The following is an 18094-nucleotide window of genomic DNA, read 5'->3' as shown; positions in this document are numbered from 1 at the left end:
GTGCTTTTTGATTCATAGGCTATTTTGTGAGTCTCCCATGCCCAGCAAACTACTCCTGCCAGCGTTTGGAAGCTGCGTGGTTGAGCAGGGGGAGAGTGTCTGAGTATGGGCAATCCCTGCTGCCTATAGTTTTCAGTCTTAGTTTCTGTGTTTCCTTTTCTACCAGCTAGTTTTGTGTTCTGCCTGTCATCCAGCTGCTTTTGGTCCATATGCATGGAATAAAATCTCTCAGCCTTAGCGATCTCCTTCACAGATGTCGTCTTTGGCTTGGCTGCTTCAGGTTGTCCCTCTGGGGAACAAGGATCTAGGAGCAGTTGAAGGGGTTGCTTGGGTACTTACCTGTTTCAGAGCCCAAGGGAAGCGTGTGCACATCTGCATGCAGTAAATTAGACCACAGGGAGACAGACATCCTCCTGCTTTACACCACCTGCCCTGCCTCCCCCCCCGCCTTTTTTTTAAACCAGTAATTTATACTTGTCATATGAAGTATGATGTTATCTGGCAGATAAATTTTTTACTGTGCCAGCTGATTTTAGTCCCCATGTAGCTCAAAAATCATTTCAGGCTGTTTATCCTAGCGAAACAAGGCTTTTCCTGTTTTCCACTGGACCTGGGGCTGGCAAGTAACAGGGTGCCTGTGTCTGCCTGAGGAGAAGCAGCTCCTGGTCTGGCCCCATGCCAGGAGGCTGGGGGACTGCCTGACCAACCTTTCATTTAGGATCAGGGCTATAGCAACTCACTTGTTTTTCAGGCATGGCATGTATCCTTGGGGATTCCGCCCCCCCGCCCCCCCCCCCCCCGCCATGTGGAGTGAGTGCAAAGCTGTTCTGACGGAGAGGTTTTCTATTATTTATTCATACGTGCTCATAAGAACGTGTTTATGGTTTTGTTTGAGTTTCCCTTAAGCATTTGGGTGTTGAAGTTTATTGTTCATATTGAGGTCAAAATATTTTTTGTTACAAGAAGAAAAATAAAATTAGCAGAGCCCTCGATCCTTTCTGTTTCAGTGCTGCCAGAATTGTTCTGGAATGGCTGTTTCCTTTCTGGGTCTATTGTTTGTTTGTTTGGGGGTTTTGTGTTTTTTCATATTTGATTTCTGTGCTTGTTTGTGCAATGTGGTATCAGGAGACTGCCTTTCGTCTCCTATCATATGAGGAAGCGGCAGAAAAAAAGACTTCCTTTATTATGTGAGTTGAAGCAGTTACTGACTAAGCAAGAGAATGATGTTCAGACAAAGTAATAATCTTTTAATTATTTGACTTCTAGCCACAATGTGCGTGCTGCCAAGAATTTGAATTTTGATTTTATTAGTCTGGTTTTGTGAAGTGTTTTAACATCTAATTTTACCTTGAATGTATATTGTGGTACTGTCTTCCTGACTGACTGCCACAGCTGTTTTATGCTAGTTTGTGGCTTACCTTGATGTCAAGAATCTTTTCTAATGCTTTATTTAATTTTCCTTTTTGCAAGTTCCTGCTACCAGCTGATGTTGGTAAATAAACCTTAGTCTGTTATTAACAACTCTGAAAAATATTCATTTCTGCTTTTCATATCTTTCTGGTTTTTGTTTGGTTTTAATTTGTGGACATTTTCATGGACCAAATAGGTTAAAACTAAATTAAATCACAGATTTTTTTTTTTTCCATCTGCCTGAATGTATTGTTCAAACCATATTTTGCCAGAACCACTGATGTGAATATTATGCTAAGGAATGAAATGTGCTATAAATAAAGACGTGTATTCTTTCAGTGTTTGCAAGAGGTGTATTCGGAAAATGGACCATCACTGCCCGTGGGTCAATAACTGTGTAGGAGAGAATAACCAGAAGTACTTTGTACTGTTTACAGTAAGTATTTTGCAAGTGGTGTTTGAGGTTGTCCAATGGGCAGGGCTGAAATGCTGTGTGTAGTCTGTGAAACAGCTCTGAAGGCTGGCTTTCTCTTCTTTCCCGTTTCAGAAGAACTTTACAGGGAACTGTTGCAGACTTTTGTTTTGCTGATTAGGAAACAAACACAACATGACAACAGGAAAAAGGCATCATAGGAAGTATTTGCCAGGGTTTTGTGAGGTTTGCGTTGACAGTTGTTGGGCCCCTATTTTGGAATGTGAGTAGTTTATCGTGGTGTTGAGCTCTTTGAGGCGTGGGCCATCCTTTTACACCGTACTGTGGCTGGTAGGGTCCCAGGCTGTATGTAGGGTTCCTAAATGTTGTAGTTGTATGAGTACCTTTGTGGAATCATATAATAAGAGCTGTTGCCGCATCTTAAGTGAGGAGTGGGAAGCCTGCATCCCCTTTGGCAAGAATTATCCACCTTTTACTTGCAAGTGGTTTATTTGCATACTTGAAAATCAAGGAGGTGTTTGACTTTTTGTACTGCATCTGTGGTATCACGAGTAAGAAAACAGAAATGCAAACCTGAATACTACGTATTTCTGAAAGGGTTGAAATCTGTTTCATCAAAGCGAACTGCAAATATCCTGTGGGAGTAGCGTGAACATTACATGGCTGAGTTTCAGTGATGCTCTGTTTTATTAATAAATCTTTTGAGACATCTCTAGGTTCAAGGAAGAATGTTCTCAGATTACCAAGTAACAAGGGGTTTTCAGTTAAATGGAAAGGCTTACTGTTCTGTGGTGTGGTTTGTTAGAATGTGGATTACAGAACAAAACAAATCCCATTTCTTTCCCTTGAGCAAGGGTTTTTTCACCCTGAGGAGTGAGCTAGGTGTTTTAATTCTGTCAAAAGGATTTCTGTTAAAACTGACATCTACTTTCGAGCAGACTGTATTAAACACTTAATGTAGTTGAGAGAAACAGAATAAGGGTTGCTGGTTTTGTTCTTGGTTATTCTTTTTGAGACCTGAGGAGGCGAAAGAATGGCAGCATGCTCAACTTGCAGGGAAAACCAAAATACTCTCCTGTCACCTTTAACTGCTTCCACAGGGGTTTCTTGTAACAAAATCTCTCTCCCTTCTAATATCTGCTGACCTTTGTCAGAGCCTGTACGTTCAGGAGAGTCATCTTTTTAGCCATGTCTCAGTAAATTGTAGTGTATGTAGCATTGTGTATAGTGTAAAGCTTTTTGTTACAAAGCTAAGACCTAATTTAAAACAAAAAGCATTAAGTACAAAGTATTAAAGCTTGAGAGAAACTTTCTGTGCCAGTATCTGCCTCAGGGGAAAAATACTTACTGAAAAAAAAAAAAAATTTTTTTTCTGAAACTTGTGCTGAAAAATTGATGCAGTGCATTTTGTGGCTAGCTGTGCATTAGCTGTTGTTTCTCTGGGAATCTAGTGCTCTCAAGAGCAAGGATGTAAGCTTTGACAACATGGTACCTCAATGTCAGAGTGTTGCTGTTCTCCGAAAGTTGCGCTGTACTCAGCGGAGATAAGGACAGTAAGCTGTGCGGAAGGCCACACTGGGGCACAGGAGGCTGGGTTTTGTGTCCGGCTGGGTTTTGTGTTCAGGTGGCTTTGAATTAAGCAGTCTCCCTCGTGTTCACTCAGAGCTGTTAGTAAGGCCAGAATGAGTCTGTGTAGTCTTGGCATTTGTGAGCTTCAGGGTGCTTTTTTAGGGGGGATGGGAGGGCTTGGTGGTTTGTGGTTTGGGTTTTTTGTTTTTTTTTTGAAGTCTTAACACTTTGATTTATTTAGTGTTTAGAAGATTTAGCATTTTGGTCTTTAAACTTACCTGATACCTATATTACATCCTTTATTTTTCAGATGTATATAGCACTGATTTCCCTGCATGCTCTAATCATGGTGGGATTTCACTTCTTGTATTGCTTTGAAGAAGACTGGACAAGTGAGTACTAACAAAATGCCTCATTAAAATACCAGATTAGCCTACGAATAAGACCTTATAATGCAGTTTGCTTGTAAGGCAACCCCTTTTATGCTGGTTTCAGAAGACTGCTATCAGGGCTCTGCTCTGCTACCTCTGCTGTCTGATTTTTTTTTTAATGGTCAATCCTGGAACTTCATAATTCTTTCTGACCTGCTGGGATCTCTGTCCTGAAAAGTCCTGTTTCAACTTAAGCCTGATACTGCCTAGGGAGAAGCTGAGATGTGAAGACACCTAGATAGTATGTGTGCAATAATCTACTGTTGACATGAACGCAGCACTAATCTCCTGAATGCCAACACAAGATAAGAAGAATGTGTATGCTTTTTTTAAAAGGGTAATGTGAATCATTCTTGCAAGACTGCCAAGAAGACATGCTAACTCAGATCCAAAAATCCACCCTCACGAGAACAAACAATTCCTTTCCACAAAAAACCCCAACCCAAACCCAAACAAACAAACAAAAAAAACCCCCAGCCCTCACTCCAGAGCCGCCAGTGAATAAATTTTCACAAAGCCAGTTGAGATGTGTTTTTAAAAACAGATGGATGTAGGAAATCTTCTAGGTAATGCTGAGTCAAACAGCAAGCTGTCAAAGAATGTGTGTGCAGATGTATATGCTGCTTGTGGATTTTTTTTGGAAGAACATTACCTTCATTTTTCTTGGAGTTTCAATTGTGTCATTCAATATAATGGCTGGTTTTAGTTTATAATACTGCAGAGGACGGGTACCTTTACACATATGAACTGAATTGACAAGATTGTTCTGCGGTTCAAAGCTTTGTAAAACAGCTGCCAGCTGTCACTGAGAACATCTGGATTTGACTACAGTGGCCAGGGCTATAGGGGCAGGGTACATCAAAAGACAGAGTTTCCTTTGCCCTCTTTGTCAGAGCCTGTATCTGGGGGGTAAGCACTTTTCTGGCCTGTTCCAGGTTTAGGTGGCAGAACAGAGCTGTTAAGAGAGATGGATCTGTTCCACCTGCCTTGGATTTGTGCTGATTGTGTTAGCCCCTGATTATGGTGTATCTGTTAAAGCTTAACATCTCATGAGAAAAATAGGGGGTTTTGGTGATACTGGTTTCTTGGATTTCAGAAAAATCTGGAGGTGTTCTGACATTTACAATACTCAGCACTATGATTTTTGCCCTATAACATTTTTCTTCCTTTCTTCTGCTCCTCTTTTATAGTTACCTCCTCAGATTTTTTTTCAGCTCTTGCTTGAGTTTGTACTATAGAGTACGAGGAAAAGTAAGAATTTGGCTTAATATGTCCTTCTTTAGGTTATGACTTAAAGCAGTTATGAAAGGAAGCATACTGTGGTTTTATGTTGGTGCTACAGAAATAATTATCCTTGTGTCCTGACTACCAGCTTGAGATTTCTAATGGGCTTTATCACTGTGGAAAATCTGTTAAGATTAAGGTTTAAGGGAGAAGCTACAGGTGAAATGGAGCAGAGTAGAGTCCTAGCCAGTGTGCTGGGGAAACACCTAAGTGGAAAAGAATGTTGCATTCTGCAAGCATTGCAGGCTTTTTTTGGTTTTGCTGTTTTTTTAAACTTGCAGGAGTGATCATTTCATTGTTGAATATTCTCAAGAATGTCAGACCTTCCCTGTGCACCTTTTTGAGAATGTGATCATATAATTTATTTTGATAGTTTAAGTATGGAAAACTCATGGCTTAGCAGGTGTTTTGCAGCTGCTGCACTACCTGATCTCTCCCCTTCCAACTCTGTTGTTTTGTCTTCACAGAATGCAGTTCCTTCTCTCCGCCAACTACAGTGATTCTTCTCATTCTCTTGTGTTTTGAGGCTCTCCTATTTCTCATCTTCACCTCAGTTATGTTTGGGACCCAAGTACACTCCATCTGCACTGACGAAACGGTGGGTGTGTTGCACACTCTCTCCTTTACCCCCTGTCTCTCACCGTTTGTAGAAGGGTTTTACCTCATTGCACGGGGACTTCGTGGATGTGTACCCTTTGAGGAAAGATCCAATGTAATAAACTGAGCTCACACAGTGCTGGATTGTGCTCTCTGAAGGTTACTGTGAGAAGTAGTGTACACCTATGTATTGGCTGGGATGCTGTGTTGGCAGTACCTCTGATAAGGTAGGCATTGCTAATGGATTACTCTGTAGAGAGTATTTGTCCCTGCAGATTCAAGAACCGTTTTTCTTTAATGAAGTGCTTTTACATTGGTATTGTCTGAAATTCAGCTGTGTGTCCCCTGATGTCACTATTTACAGCTTTATGTGCTGGAAAGCCAAGATGAGTAGGTGGGGGATGGATAGATATAGATATACACACACATGCATTTCTTTTAGTCTAGAAGATTTCCAGTTTTAGCTGCTTGTTAAACAGTTCAAAAACTCTTGCCAGAGAGAAAAAGAAAAGGGAGTGGAGTAGGCTTATGGAAACCTGCTGGGTGCAGTAGAGGTTACGTAGTAGTGTTGCAGTCCATCGTATATCCCTGCATTTGCCCACTTCTGTAAAAATGGAGCTGGTGACTCCTGGGGATGTTCCCACCCTTGTGAATACTGCCGGCCTTCACCAAGCATGCTCAGATATCTGAATTAACTGGAGTGGTTGAAGAGAAGTGATAGTCTTAAAAGTGTGACAACTCTTATTTCTTCCCCTGCCTCCCCGAGTTTTCTTTCCCCTTCACTTGTTTGCCCATGGCCAGTTGAAGCTAGAATAGGTATTTTTGCTGCTGTTGGAGACCTATGGGTGGCATCGTAGACTGTAAGAGCCCATTGCTGCCGAGTCTTTTTTTAATGCTTGGCTTCTGCAAGAGGCCGATGTTCACACTGTGGTTCTTCTGTGTTCAGAGGAAGACTTCAGCTGTTCTTTCTGCTGGGGAGAGCCCCAGGAAGAAGTACAGTGTCATACAGAACAACAAGATCCTGTCGAGCTTGAGTTTACCAATAAGTGTGTAAATTAACAATGCTGCCTCTGAAATCATCTGAATTTCTCAATCTTTGAAACTTGTCAAGTGTTTCTAGAAGCTGCTTCCTACAGTTGGGCACCCAAATAAGTCCCCTGATTTTCCCTTCCCCTCAAATTCTGGGAACTCATAGATGTTAGGGGAACAATGCCACATTCTAAAATAAAAAATGAAATATGGTTTCCCCCTGTTGGGTTGTGGGTTTTCATTGTTGTTTTCTTTTTCAATATGTACCCGTAAGGATTTTGCTCTGTGGAACGTCTCATTGTTGATTTGCTAGCATTGAAGTAGCTGTGTCTGGCATGCAATCTGTTTTGAGCAGAGGAGTATTTATTTCTAGGTGAAATTCTTCCTGGTGTGGTCTTTTGCAGTGTTTCACTTCGCATTTTAGAGGCAGGGCTGTGTCTTGCCCTTTCTCGTCTTCCTCTTCCAATCACTGGGAGACCTCATTCCCCATCTTGTGTCCGCTGTCCCACCGGGATGGTTCCTTTCTGCCTGAAGGGACCCAGAACCCTAGTATTTTGCTGTTGTCTCTCAAGATGACATTTACCAGGGATCAGCACAACTCTTGCAGTTGACCCATGTTGTGTTCTGCAGAGCTCCTAGAATCAGTAATTTGAGACACACAAATGTATTGCAGTGCATTAATCCATAGCATGGGAGAGACATGTAGGTCAGGAGAAGTTTACCTTGCAAAAGATCTGAAGTTAAAGAACAGAGTGATCTGCCTGCTGCTGCTACCCATGAAAGAGTAATGCTCTCCAGTGACTGCACTTATTCATTTTGTTTCTGTGGCAGCCAGGCATAGCTTTCTGGAAAGACCAAATTCACTTTGTGGGTTTTAGACACAATACAGATAAATTTTTTTTTTTTTTTTAATGATTGACTAGTGAATGTTTCAGCTGATTGCTTGATGGCTTATTTTTTGTTCTCCCTCTAACCTTTACTAAACAATGCCAATGATCTCTCTCAAATCGATATCTTATTTAACCCTTTCTCCCTGCTGTCAGCCCGTGCATGTTTTAGCAGTGATTCTAATGAAACATGAAGAAGCACCAGGTAGACTCAGCTACACTGAGCCATGGGCACTTCCTGAACTTGCTTGGTGAATCTGGGAGCATTATAAAGATTATCTTTGGGTTTGTGGGGTTTTTTTTCTTTTTTGTCTGCAAGCTTATAATGGTTTCCTCTAAAACTTTTCCATCTGGTTAGCACATAATGCTTTCAGCCATTAAAGCACATACTTTTGTTTGGTTTTAGGTGGTGGGGTTTTTTTTAACTGACATCAGAGGCAATTGGATGACAGGTCTTAAAAGGTTTATGAAATATCTAGGCCTGAACAAAATGAAAGTAATTTTATTTCAGAGGAATACTTTCTATGCTTAGTATTTTTTTAATATAAAACAATGAGAAGGAAAGGAAAGGCAGTATGGATGCATTTTTATTTTCTTACTCCATCCTTTGGATAAGGGGTAACTGAGAGTAGACCTTTCCCCAAATCCAGAACTACAAAATCTGAGTGTTTGACTGAAAATGTGATATTTCTGTTTTCAGGGAATAGAACAGTTGAAAAAGGAAGAGAGAAGATGGGCTAAAAAAACAAAATGGATGAACATGAAAGCAGTATTTGGCCATCCGTTCTCTATAGCATGGCTTAGCCCATTCGCAACACCAGACCAAGGAAAAGCAGACCCGTACCAGTATGTGGTCTGAGGAATTCTTGACCAGCATTTCCACTAAAATAGAAACATATTACAGCACTACTGTTATAAATTTTCCATGAATGTTTAAAACAAAAAGCAAAACAAACTTTTTAATGTCTACTAAATGGCTGATAATTGCAGAGAAAAAAAAGCCCTGTATTCCACAATTTTAGATAATTCTATATCTCTGGCTGAAACTGCTGCTGCTTCCCCCCCCCCCCCCCTTCTTGTTTTTGGTTTGGTTTTTTTTTTATCTTGTTAACTTTACTGGCCTTTGTTTCTCTCTGCTTTCTGTATGGCATAACTAATGTGAAGGGGATCCTCTCTGTTGTGACCCACCTCTTCCGAGTAGATTCTCATGCTGTCTCCTGACTGTGATGAGCTCTGTCGAAGACATATGAGTGCCAACAGCCCTACACAGACACCTTTGGACTTTCTGAAGGAGCACATTGCTCTTTCATAAGTGAACTTGAACGGGGAAGCAGACACTTCACTTACCAAAAGGTGCAAGACAAGAACGCAACACAGCAAGAGAGCCAGTTGACCTGGTGATCGCATACAGTTAAAAGTACTTAAAAACCATTGCCAACACCAATTCCCACCCCACCCTCCGTTTTCCTTCCAGCCACAGAACTGATTCCATCTTTCTGGCATTATTTTGTCTGTTCCCTCCCTTGTGTGCAGGAAATTGTTGCCCTCTTAGGATAACTGTGGCAGATTTAGAAGACTCTTTGGGTTATTAAATGCCTTACACTTGCAGGAAAGAAATCTAATTTTCAAGTGTTTAGAATAGCAGAATCATCTTGTTTGTGTGTGTTTGTCTTGGTAAATGACTTGTTAGAGCAATGCCTGCTAAACAGTGTTAACGTGAAAAACTGACACGAATACCCAGATTACTATAAAGACTAATATTGACAGGATGTGTAGGTGTACCAGGGTGATTGATTCTGTATTCTTAGCATTGCTCTGGTTTAGAGCTTTGTAAATCCTTTCTCATATTTATGCATACATGTGTATGTGTGTAAACACACACGTGTATGTGTAAGTGTTCTAAATTGGGAAATATTTATGGTAAGGAGCATGCATACTGTTATGAACTGTGTGGTGATGAAAGTGGGAGGGACAGAAGGCATTCCAAAAACAGGTAGCGCTAAACCATTCATAACTACAACTGACATCTTGTGTTCAGGAAGGAATTTTACTCTATTTTTGGATCATGATTCCCATGGGCTCATCAAATGAATTGCAAACAAAGGAATAATACAAATCAGCTGTGTCCATGACTTCCAAGGAATCTTTTCTTTCCTTGGTTTAAAAGAAAATGGTATTTTTTTGGAAAATGACCTGTTTAGACTGCTTCAAAGCCATGGGGAAGGGAGGGGAAATCAGGGAAGGAGAAATTTAATGGATGTCTCATTTTGGAAGTAATGTGAATGCTGCATCTTTTCAATCTGTCAATGCTTCCATATGGAAAACAAATGCAATAAAACTTTTCCAAAAACTTGTTTTCTGTTCTTATTTTCTTTCTTCACTTCAAATGTTGGGGAAAAAAAATCTGTAATGGTTTTCTGAACTTTCACTTCTGTACACAAGCAGGCAGAAGCATATAAAGGTTAATTAACTGAGCATTCAACTTTTAAGTTTAAAAATGACTTAATCAGTAATATACTGATCTCTTTCTCAGTGGCTTTATTTCGCCACTTGGAAGAGGCTGTTAGTAACTGCTCCGCTGTGTAAGTGGGCTGTTTCTGCAATCCTGCTTGCTCAGGGTTAGATTGTCAGGAGTACGTTGTGATCTCTGCTGCAGGACTGCACAGAGCGAGCCACAGGCTGCACTTGTGCCTCGGTGGGCAGATTCTGTGAAGGAAACGTGGCCTTTGCGTATACACTTCCTTAATTGAAGAAAAGTTCAGGAAGAGTTTAGGTTTTGCTCTTATTGTGCTGATACTGCTGATAGTGGAAGGCTATTGTAAATAAATATGTAACTCTGATTTTAGTATGCAGTGGGGTTTTTCAGAGAATGCTCCCAGCTTAGTAGTTGAGGGCTGGATCTTTGGGCAGGATCAGCTCAGCTGGTGAGACTTGTGCAGGTGTAACTAGAATTGGTAGAGAATCCGGCCCTAAAGCTGTCTTGACGCAAAATCAGGTGTATTGAGGGGAGAGGCTTTAGTCACCTAGGCAATTAACAAATGAATGCATCTCTCTGTAGAGTTCGTTGCTTTAAAAATTGTTTTGATTACAAATTCCACTGGTGCACATTCCAGTTTTGGTTTATTTTAATTACCCTTATTCACTATGCATTTTGGAGGAAGATTGGTTACGTTGTTCTGGCGTTTTGACCGTTGTGAAAAAATGTGTAATTACTCAGTTTTTCTCATTTCAAACAATTGCAGATTGTCAAACAGCATTATGTAGTATTGATATTTGCAGTCAAACAGTTTTTGTTTTAAATGAGGCGTCATCAGAGCTTGCAGAAGCAAATGTCCATTGGTACCTGTCGTGTGTGTGGGTCCTCGGTTTTATTTGGCACTGTACAACTTGGCGGTGCAATTTGATGCAATTTGAATGATACTAAATCTAGGTGAGTATTAATATGAGAAAGACAGACTTACCGATTTGCTCATGGAAAGTATTTTCTCGGGCAGGACTACCTGATTTCAGGTGCTAGTTCTCTTTTAGTGTGGCCAAGAGGACAAACTCGACCAGAGGCAGAGTACTTCATTTTTGAAAAGCTAAGGGCTGCTCCAAGCAGGAATGAGTGCAAGAAACTGCTGTAGGGAAAGTCTGCCTTAATGGTGATTTCTGACAGCGATGCTTCCCGTGTCTTCCCCTTAATGGACAAATTGTTACAACACTTGCCTCTTCTGTTTGATCTTTCCTTTTGGATTTTAAAAGTGTATTAAAAGAAATTAATGTATGTATTCTAACACCCAAGAGCTGTCCTGCAGATCTGGCATTGCAGAGGAGCAGATACCGAGGGCAATGGTGGGAGAAACAGGGTATATCCTGCAGCATCGCAGTGGTAACAGGTCGACCTTCTCTTACTGTCCCCATGTTGGCAACGTTTTACCTCTTACTGAAATGGGAGTGTCCAGTATTTGGTATTTCTCTGTGTATGTCTTCTCTTTTCAGTATTTGTTCAAAATTATGTAATTTGGAATAGTGACAGATGATGCTTTCTGAGCACTTTTTTAAAGTGAAGTAGCTGCATGATGGGAAAGAGAAACAGGTGTTTGTTTAATCTGAAATACAAAATTCTCACCTTCTAAAATACTGGTGAGAGATTTTGGGTAAATATTTAAAAAAAAAAGTTTCATTAAACAGTAGTGAAATGTCTTCAACAGTTGTGCATTCCTTCCATCCCCCTTGAATTTTTTTTAAGGCAAAACCTCACGCCCCACTGACCGTGGGGCAGGCAGCCAAAATTAGACCAGGATACAATTTTTAAAACTTCGGCTTATTTTCAATACGTGCCCTGAAGGGATTAGTGAGGTCAGGCTGGGAGAGAGAAAGTATTCCCCTGCCTGCTCTGATTAACTGCTCTCTAATCTGGCATTAGTACAACCTCAGCCTGACCTTGCTTATTGCCTTGGTTAGCAGACACTTCAGAGCAGGTGAACGATGTTTTTGGGGGAGGGAAGAGAGGGGTTGCTGCCCAGAAGTGTTCAAGATGCTTATTCCTGATGTAGAGGGCAGCGTGGATCAAAACAAATGACGCAGCTGGCTGAGGGCAGGGTTAAAGCTTGTGCCGGGGAAGGGTTTAAATGCTTGGTGTCTGTTTCTCCTCCTGCCCCGTGCCACTTGTTTTCCCTCTCTCTAGATACTCGTGCAATAAATGCCGCAGCCACGGTGCCGGTTTGTTACTAACGCATTAGAAACCTCTGCAGTTTGCTAAGGAACAGCCGACAACCAAAGGTCGTCTTCTGCTTTAAGCTGCAAAAGCGTCTGCCTCCTGGTTGCACAGCTGCCGGGTGCTGGAACCGGAGTATCCTGGAGGAAAAGGACATGGTAGTGCCAAAAACCTTTGCCGAGGCTCCGCTCTGCTGTGCGCGAGCACTGCTCCTCTCCCGGCGTGCCCAGCGGGGAGGTAAGGACGGGCACTGGCCGCGGCAGCACCAAGCGTCGCATCCCAAGGGGCCAGAGCTTGCAAGGGATTTTCCCTGGAACAGTCGAAACCGCGCGTTTGCAAGCTTGGGAGCAGAGCGAAGGAACACGTGCCTGTGCTTTGCGTTGCAAGATGCACGTTTGTCCTTCAGGGCTTGAGTTTTTCCCGAAATTGCAACCCTGAAGACTTCAGTTTTGGTATTGCGTCATTTCTTTCTGCAAATTCGCTGCTGGATTTCTCCTACGTCAGCACAAGAAACAGGGCATGAATGAAGCTCACAAAAGCTTTGCACGGTGTTTTTGTGGTGTGTTTTCTCCCAGGCCTGCTCATGCTGACTCAATGTTGTTGCAAAACCAAGCTGCTGCTGTATTAAAATGTCGTGTTATTTACAAGGCTTACACTGAGTGCAGCTGTGGTGCCGCTGAGCTGTTGTGTGTATTTGTTTCCCCCCTGCAAAGCTTTGAAATGTTTTGTGGGTCATTAGGGAAGATCTGCAGTATTAGAATGTGACGAATGTATTTTTCATAGCTCTTCTAAAACTGCTCTTTTAAATGGTTTTAACTGAATTTACTCAATTTTCCTTTCCTTGAATGTCTCAAAACTTGGAACCAGTATGCTTGCTTCTCTAAGAACAGAGTTTCTACATGCCATCATGAGCATATCATATGCAGCTGTAGATCTGACTCCTCTCTATACATGATACAGAAGGTGGGCATAAAAAATTGTGCTCAATTTCACATAGCGGTAGCCTTAAAAAAAAAAAAAATTTTTTTCTTCATTCTTTATTTCTACATGGAGAAGACTACCAAAAAAAATGTCACCGCCCAAATTTGATGGATCTGTTATTTAAATATAATCAAAATGTTTGCTTTACTAAAAGTGGTGTTCTTGGAGGGAGAATGAATCAGAATATTGATTGACCACGGCTCTGGTCCCATTTTAAAGCCTCCACTTCCACCCGTACAGATTTCCTCACCTCCCAGCGGGTATCCAGCTTGCATTGTGATTTGTCTTTGACAATTTGTTAAATGGAAATTGCCTTCTTAAGTATTTGCTCTTAATTAGCACAGAGTAAGCTTGTTCTTATGTCAGCTTCTAGTGACAAGCCTAGATATGGCTGCGGTAAATTCCTGATTGCTGGAAGAAGTTGCAGTATTTTGCTTGCACCTGAACTATTGTAAAAATGCCCAAATAAGGTGAAGTTTTAAGTTCTAATTGTATTTTGTTACTCCTTGGAGGGATTCAAAAAGCAATGGGAGAAGAGGTGCATGTTTCCCAAAAAGGATGGCCTTTCAGAAGCTGTCTCTTTACCATAAAAATAAATAGCAACTGATACTGAAATAAGTCACCGAGATTCAGATTGTCCATGAATTTGGTCTTGTTTTAGGGTTTTGTTGTTAAATTTGGGGATGAAACTTTCAGTAATGCAGGACGTCCATCTTCACTGTTAACTAAAACTTGGGTAACATCCTGGCTATAGATAGGCAGTTTTGCATGTGCTACAGCGGTTGGTGCCCAAATACCTGCTATAAATGTGAGACGAGCCAAAACTCTTCTCTTCTTGCAGGGTATTGAGCGTCTTAAGAATCAGAAGCCAACTTGGGAGAAGATCAGCGGCTGGGAAGGAATGAAGCTGGCATTCGGTGGTGCCTTCTCCTTGGCTTGGTTCAACCCTTTTTCGAACCTGAGCTGCAAGAGCCCAGCACCGGCCGAAGTGGTGGCAGCAGCTCCCGCGTCTGCAATAATGACCCAAGAAGAAATCGAGCAGTTTCTCGCTCGAAATGTTGCCACCCAAGTGTTACATGAATAAGCAAAGCATCCTTCACAATGTCAGGAGCAGCTTTCAGGTTGTTTTTTTAATAACTACTTGTGCTGGAGATTTAAGGGGTTGTTTTTTAACATACTTTTGGTGCGTTACAAAAATTCAGGAGTATTTATCTGGAAGCCAGGTACAGCACTAGCAGAAGCAATGCAAATCTCCAGAGAAAGCTTTGTAAGTGATGAAATTCATAAGCTCCTTTTTGGACCTGCATCAACTGCTTTACTGAGCTTTTCTTACTTGGTCTTTAAGGAAAGTTTATGATTGTCAAATAGATTGGTCCCAGCTCCCAGAAATGTGCAGTCCTAAGGAGTCTGGTTAGTCTTTTGTTCTTGCAGCCTTTTGGAGGGCTAAATGATAAGCCCCGCACAATGGCCAGATTAGCCCGGCTCTGAAGTTTTTCTTTAAAAACACGTCCTTTTTGGCTCATCCCATGGATGCTGCCTCTGGATTGTGAAAGCTGCTGGTGCTCAGGTCTTAGCAGAGGTGGGATACGGGGCTACGGACGCAGCAGATGGGTGAGCTTGCCCTGGGTGTAATTCCTTTGGGCTCCAAAATATCTCTGGGTGTAAATTTTAACCCTCTGTGCTCATGGGGCTGCCCAAAACTGGTGGTGCTTGCCTGAGCAGCGTCCGAGCTGGTGGGCTGGTGGTGGTGCCAGGCCAGCGGAAACGTTTGCCCGTGACCAGCGCAGCCGAGAGCAGGCAAATATTGGCTGGGTTGTTGAGCTGCTGGTGGGGGGGAAGCTTTTGCTCTGGGGCTGTGGTTTGTTAGCAGGTAGGATGTGTGGAGCGGGAGCTCCCTGGCCAAACTCTGCAGCCTGGAATGCTGGCAGCTGGTCTAGGCCAGGCACCGGGGCTGTTCCTGTGGTCAAAGAAGAGAGGGACATGTGAGCACCCTGGTGATGGAGGTACTGGTTCTCTCCATTTGACTTGTCTAATTTAGATGTCTCTCTTCTTTTCTTTTCTTGATAGCTAGAGTTAGTTGAGAATGAATATTGCCTCTTAATCTTACTGGGGTTTAACGTTGTCCTGTGAGTACTTGCCATTACACAGGGTTTCCTTACACTAATTTTGCAGCCAGCTCCTGCTGAACATTGGTGAACCTGTAGAAGGAACATACATCGCTCAAGGAAGGCGTTGCTGCAGGCGGCAGTAGTTGCAGCAAATCAGGCAGAGGTGACGCTAGCTGCTGCATTCAGATACACTACAAACACTTGGCATGCTCCAGATGTCAGTGTAGTTTTAATTTAGACTGTTTCTTCAGATTTTTTTTTTTTCTTCCTGTTGTCTCCCTTGTCAGTAGATTTTGTAGGATATTAGAGAGGTGCTCCTGGTTTTCCCCCGACAAGACCTGCTTGACTTTATCTCCCCCTCCCCTGTAACATGGACCAAAGATAATGCCTTCCTCTCGAAAGTAAGAGACACGGGTTTGGGGGATGAAAGCACGGTATTGTGAAAGACCTGTATGAAGTTTTTATTATTTATAGAAACAGTACCAAATGGGATTTGTGCAAGATTTTTTTTTTTCTTTTTCCCCCAAAAAGCATCTTAGTATGTATGAGTGGTGTGACATTCAGGGCTACTGTGGAGGCATGAGATTCTCTCCTGGACTTGTCCTCTGCCACAGCAGTCCCTTTCCCTGGCAAAGGGACTGGGAACAAATGGAGTGCCGTGACTGAGGAGCACAGCTTGGCTAAAACCCAGGGGGTATTTCCGAACAGTCGTCCCATCCCCTGTCCCCTCTGGATGTCTGCTCTTTGTCAATGAAAAATAGATATAGAAAAAATCATTAGGAACTGTCTATTTATAAAAACCTTTTAGGTAAAGGGAAACACCCTGCATTTGAGGGGAATTGAGGTGTCCTCTCATGTCATTTAGACATGAGGTCTTGAATGTCTTTGCCCTGTGCAGCAGTGTCATAGTGAGAGAAGAAGCTCTCCTACTTCTGCACCAGCCTACGTTCCTCTCTGTCAGCGTTCCACAGGAAAGGGACGTATGCAGATCTATAAGGGATTTCCTATACGGAGCAATAGGGGTGTCAAAGGAGGAAAAGTAAGGGTGCCCTTTTTAGCTCACATTTTCTAATTTTGGCTTGCTGCTCGGCCTCTGCGTCCAGTTAACATCCCTGCCTCAGGTGCCGTGTCTGCAGTGGAAATGGTGCTACAGGGTCCTGCGGGGAGAAACTAGTTAATGGCTGAAAATCACCTTGAGGCAGGCGCATGGGGCCGTCAGCCTGGGAGAGACCCCCTCATGCTGCGTTTCGGTGATGCTTCTCAGGACGCGGACCCCGCTTCCGTGGCTTCGGGTAGGCACGGATGGAGGCAGCATATTTCCTCCTCCATTCTCAAACCTGGTTCACCTCATCACGACGACAGGCGTCCTTTGCTTCTGTTTCCCACCTCTCGTGGTGTTCCTCAGGTACTGGCATTTCTGGGTTTGTTTTCTGAAGCTGGAAAGCAGTGTGAAGAGGAGGGTGAGAGCCAGAACAGCTGTCTCCCTTTCTCCCACAGTGCAGTTACGGTCCAGCTGAGAGATGGGGACACGTCCCTGTGCCTTACGCAGAGCTGTGGGCAGCCAGCCCAGCCCTGGCTCCGATGCGCCCCCCAGACCCAGCCGGGTGACTTCCTACGTCCAGCAAATCTGGTGTCTCTTGGCTGTCGGTCTCCCTCGTCCCGCTCTTCTTCTTCCCCCCTTGAAGTCCCAGTACCCCTCAGCGTATCTCCTCTCTGTCTCCGTATAGTGTGGCAACTGTCAGAAATTGCAAAAGTCTTCATGAGTTGGAAAATTCTGTTTTATCCACAGCTCTAGTATAAACCTCCTTCTTTAACGACTGCCTGGTAGCTTGAGACCAAATGTGATTTTCAGGAAATTGAAACCAAACCCACCATGTTCCTTCCCTTCCCTCCATACACTCCTTGCCCTTGTTAAATCGTGCCTTCAGCTTCAGGCCATGCTGCTATGGTTGCAGCCGGCTCGCCCCGGGCCCCAGGGAAGGGGACCCTCGGGAGCACGTGGGGGGTCGGGGAAGATGCTCCCCCCGCGCTGCTCAGTGCGATATGGTCTGCTGGAGATCCCATCACTGCTCCAGCATGTTAATATGTGATGGACAGCGTTGTGGCAGACGTGGAAAGCATTCTTGTGCTTCTTATCTGGTGTCTTCTACAGCAGGTTTTCTATGCAAGTAAAGAATTTACATCTCTTGAAAATATATATATCTTGCTGTTTGTAACTCCTTTTTATGCCTCCTGTTGCTATTGTACTTATTAAAGAACTAATACTTCATCTGCCAAGGACCACATGCTTCTCCCTTCCTGGCGGGCACCACACACACGGACCCTGCGCCCGCTCTGCCTGCGGAGAGGGGGTCCTGCTCCCCAGCGTGCCACCGCAGGAGGTGGCTTTGTGGGGACCCAGCTCTGCCGCAGGGTGCCGGGATGCGGTGGGCAGAGGGGCAGTGAGGGCCGGGGCAGCCTTGACCACCTTTTGTGGCCCAACAGCCACCTGGGTGCTCCTCCAGGTATTCCCCAAATCTTTGAAACACAAGGGAGTGGTCAAACCCCTTGTTTTTTCCTCCTCCCTTTTTACGGGCTTGCACATAACCGTTTCTTTTTTCCACTCTACAGCCCTAATGCTTGAGCATTTGCCTTTTAAATAAACAAATAAATAAACCCCTATCCTA

General features: G+C 43.2%; 1 protein-coding gene across 8 annotated transcripts in view; it reads left to right on the top strand.

Annotated features, from left to right (window-relative positions):
• ZDHHC3 (zinc finger DHHC-type palmitoyltransferase 3) overlaps positions 1 to 18094 on the top strand; it is a 36474-nt gene extending 18380 nt beyond the window's left edge. For 7 of the 8 annotated variants that reach the window (XM_052794579.1, XM_052794531.1, XM_052794549.1 and 4 more), the window contains 4 exons: positions 1750 to 1846; positions 3723 to 3804; positions 5595 to 5725; positions 14162 to 18094. In XM_052794579.1, coding sequence (XP_052650539.1) covers positions 1750 to 1846; positions 3723 to 3804; positions 5595 to 5725; positions 14162 to 14404 — 553 coding nt within the window. In that variant the 3' untranslated portion in view covers positions 14405 to 18094. Of the gene's footprint in view, positions 1 to 1749; positions 1847 to 3722; positions 3805 to 5594; positions 5726 to 8340; positions 9996 to 14161 lie in introns of those variants that run through there. The other variant, XM_052794586.1, reaches the window with a different exon arrangement.

The sequence above is a fragment of the Harpia harpyja genome, chromosome 1 (assembly GCF_026419915.1).
Source record: "Harpia harpyja isolate bHarHar1 chromosome 1, bHarHar1 primary haplotype, whole genome shotgun sequence".
Lineage (NCBI taxonomy): Eukaryota > Metazoa > Chordata > Aves > Accipitriformes > Accipitridae > Harpia > Harpia harpyja.
Note: the sequence above shows the minus strand (reverse complement) of the source record. Positions and strands in the feature narration are given on the sequence as shown.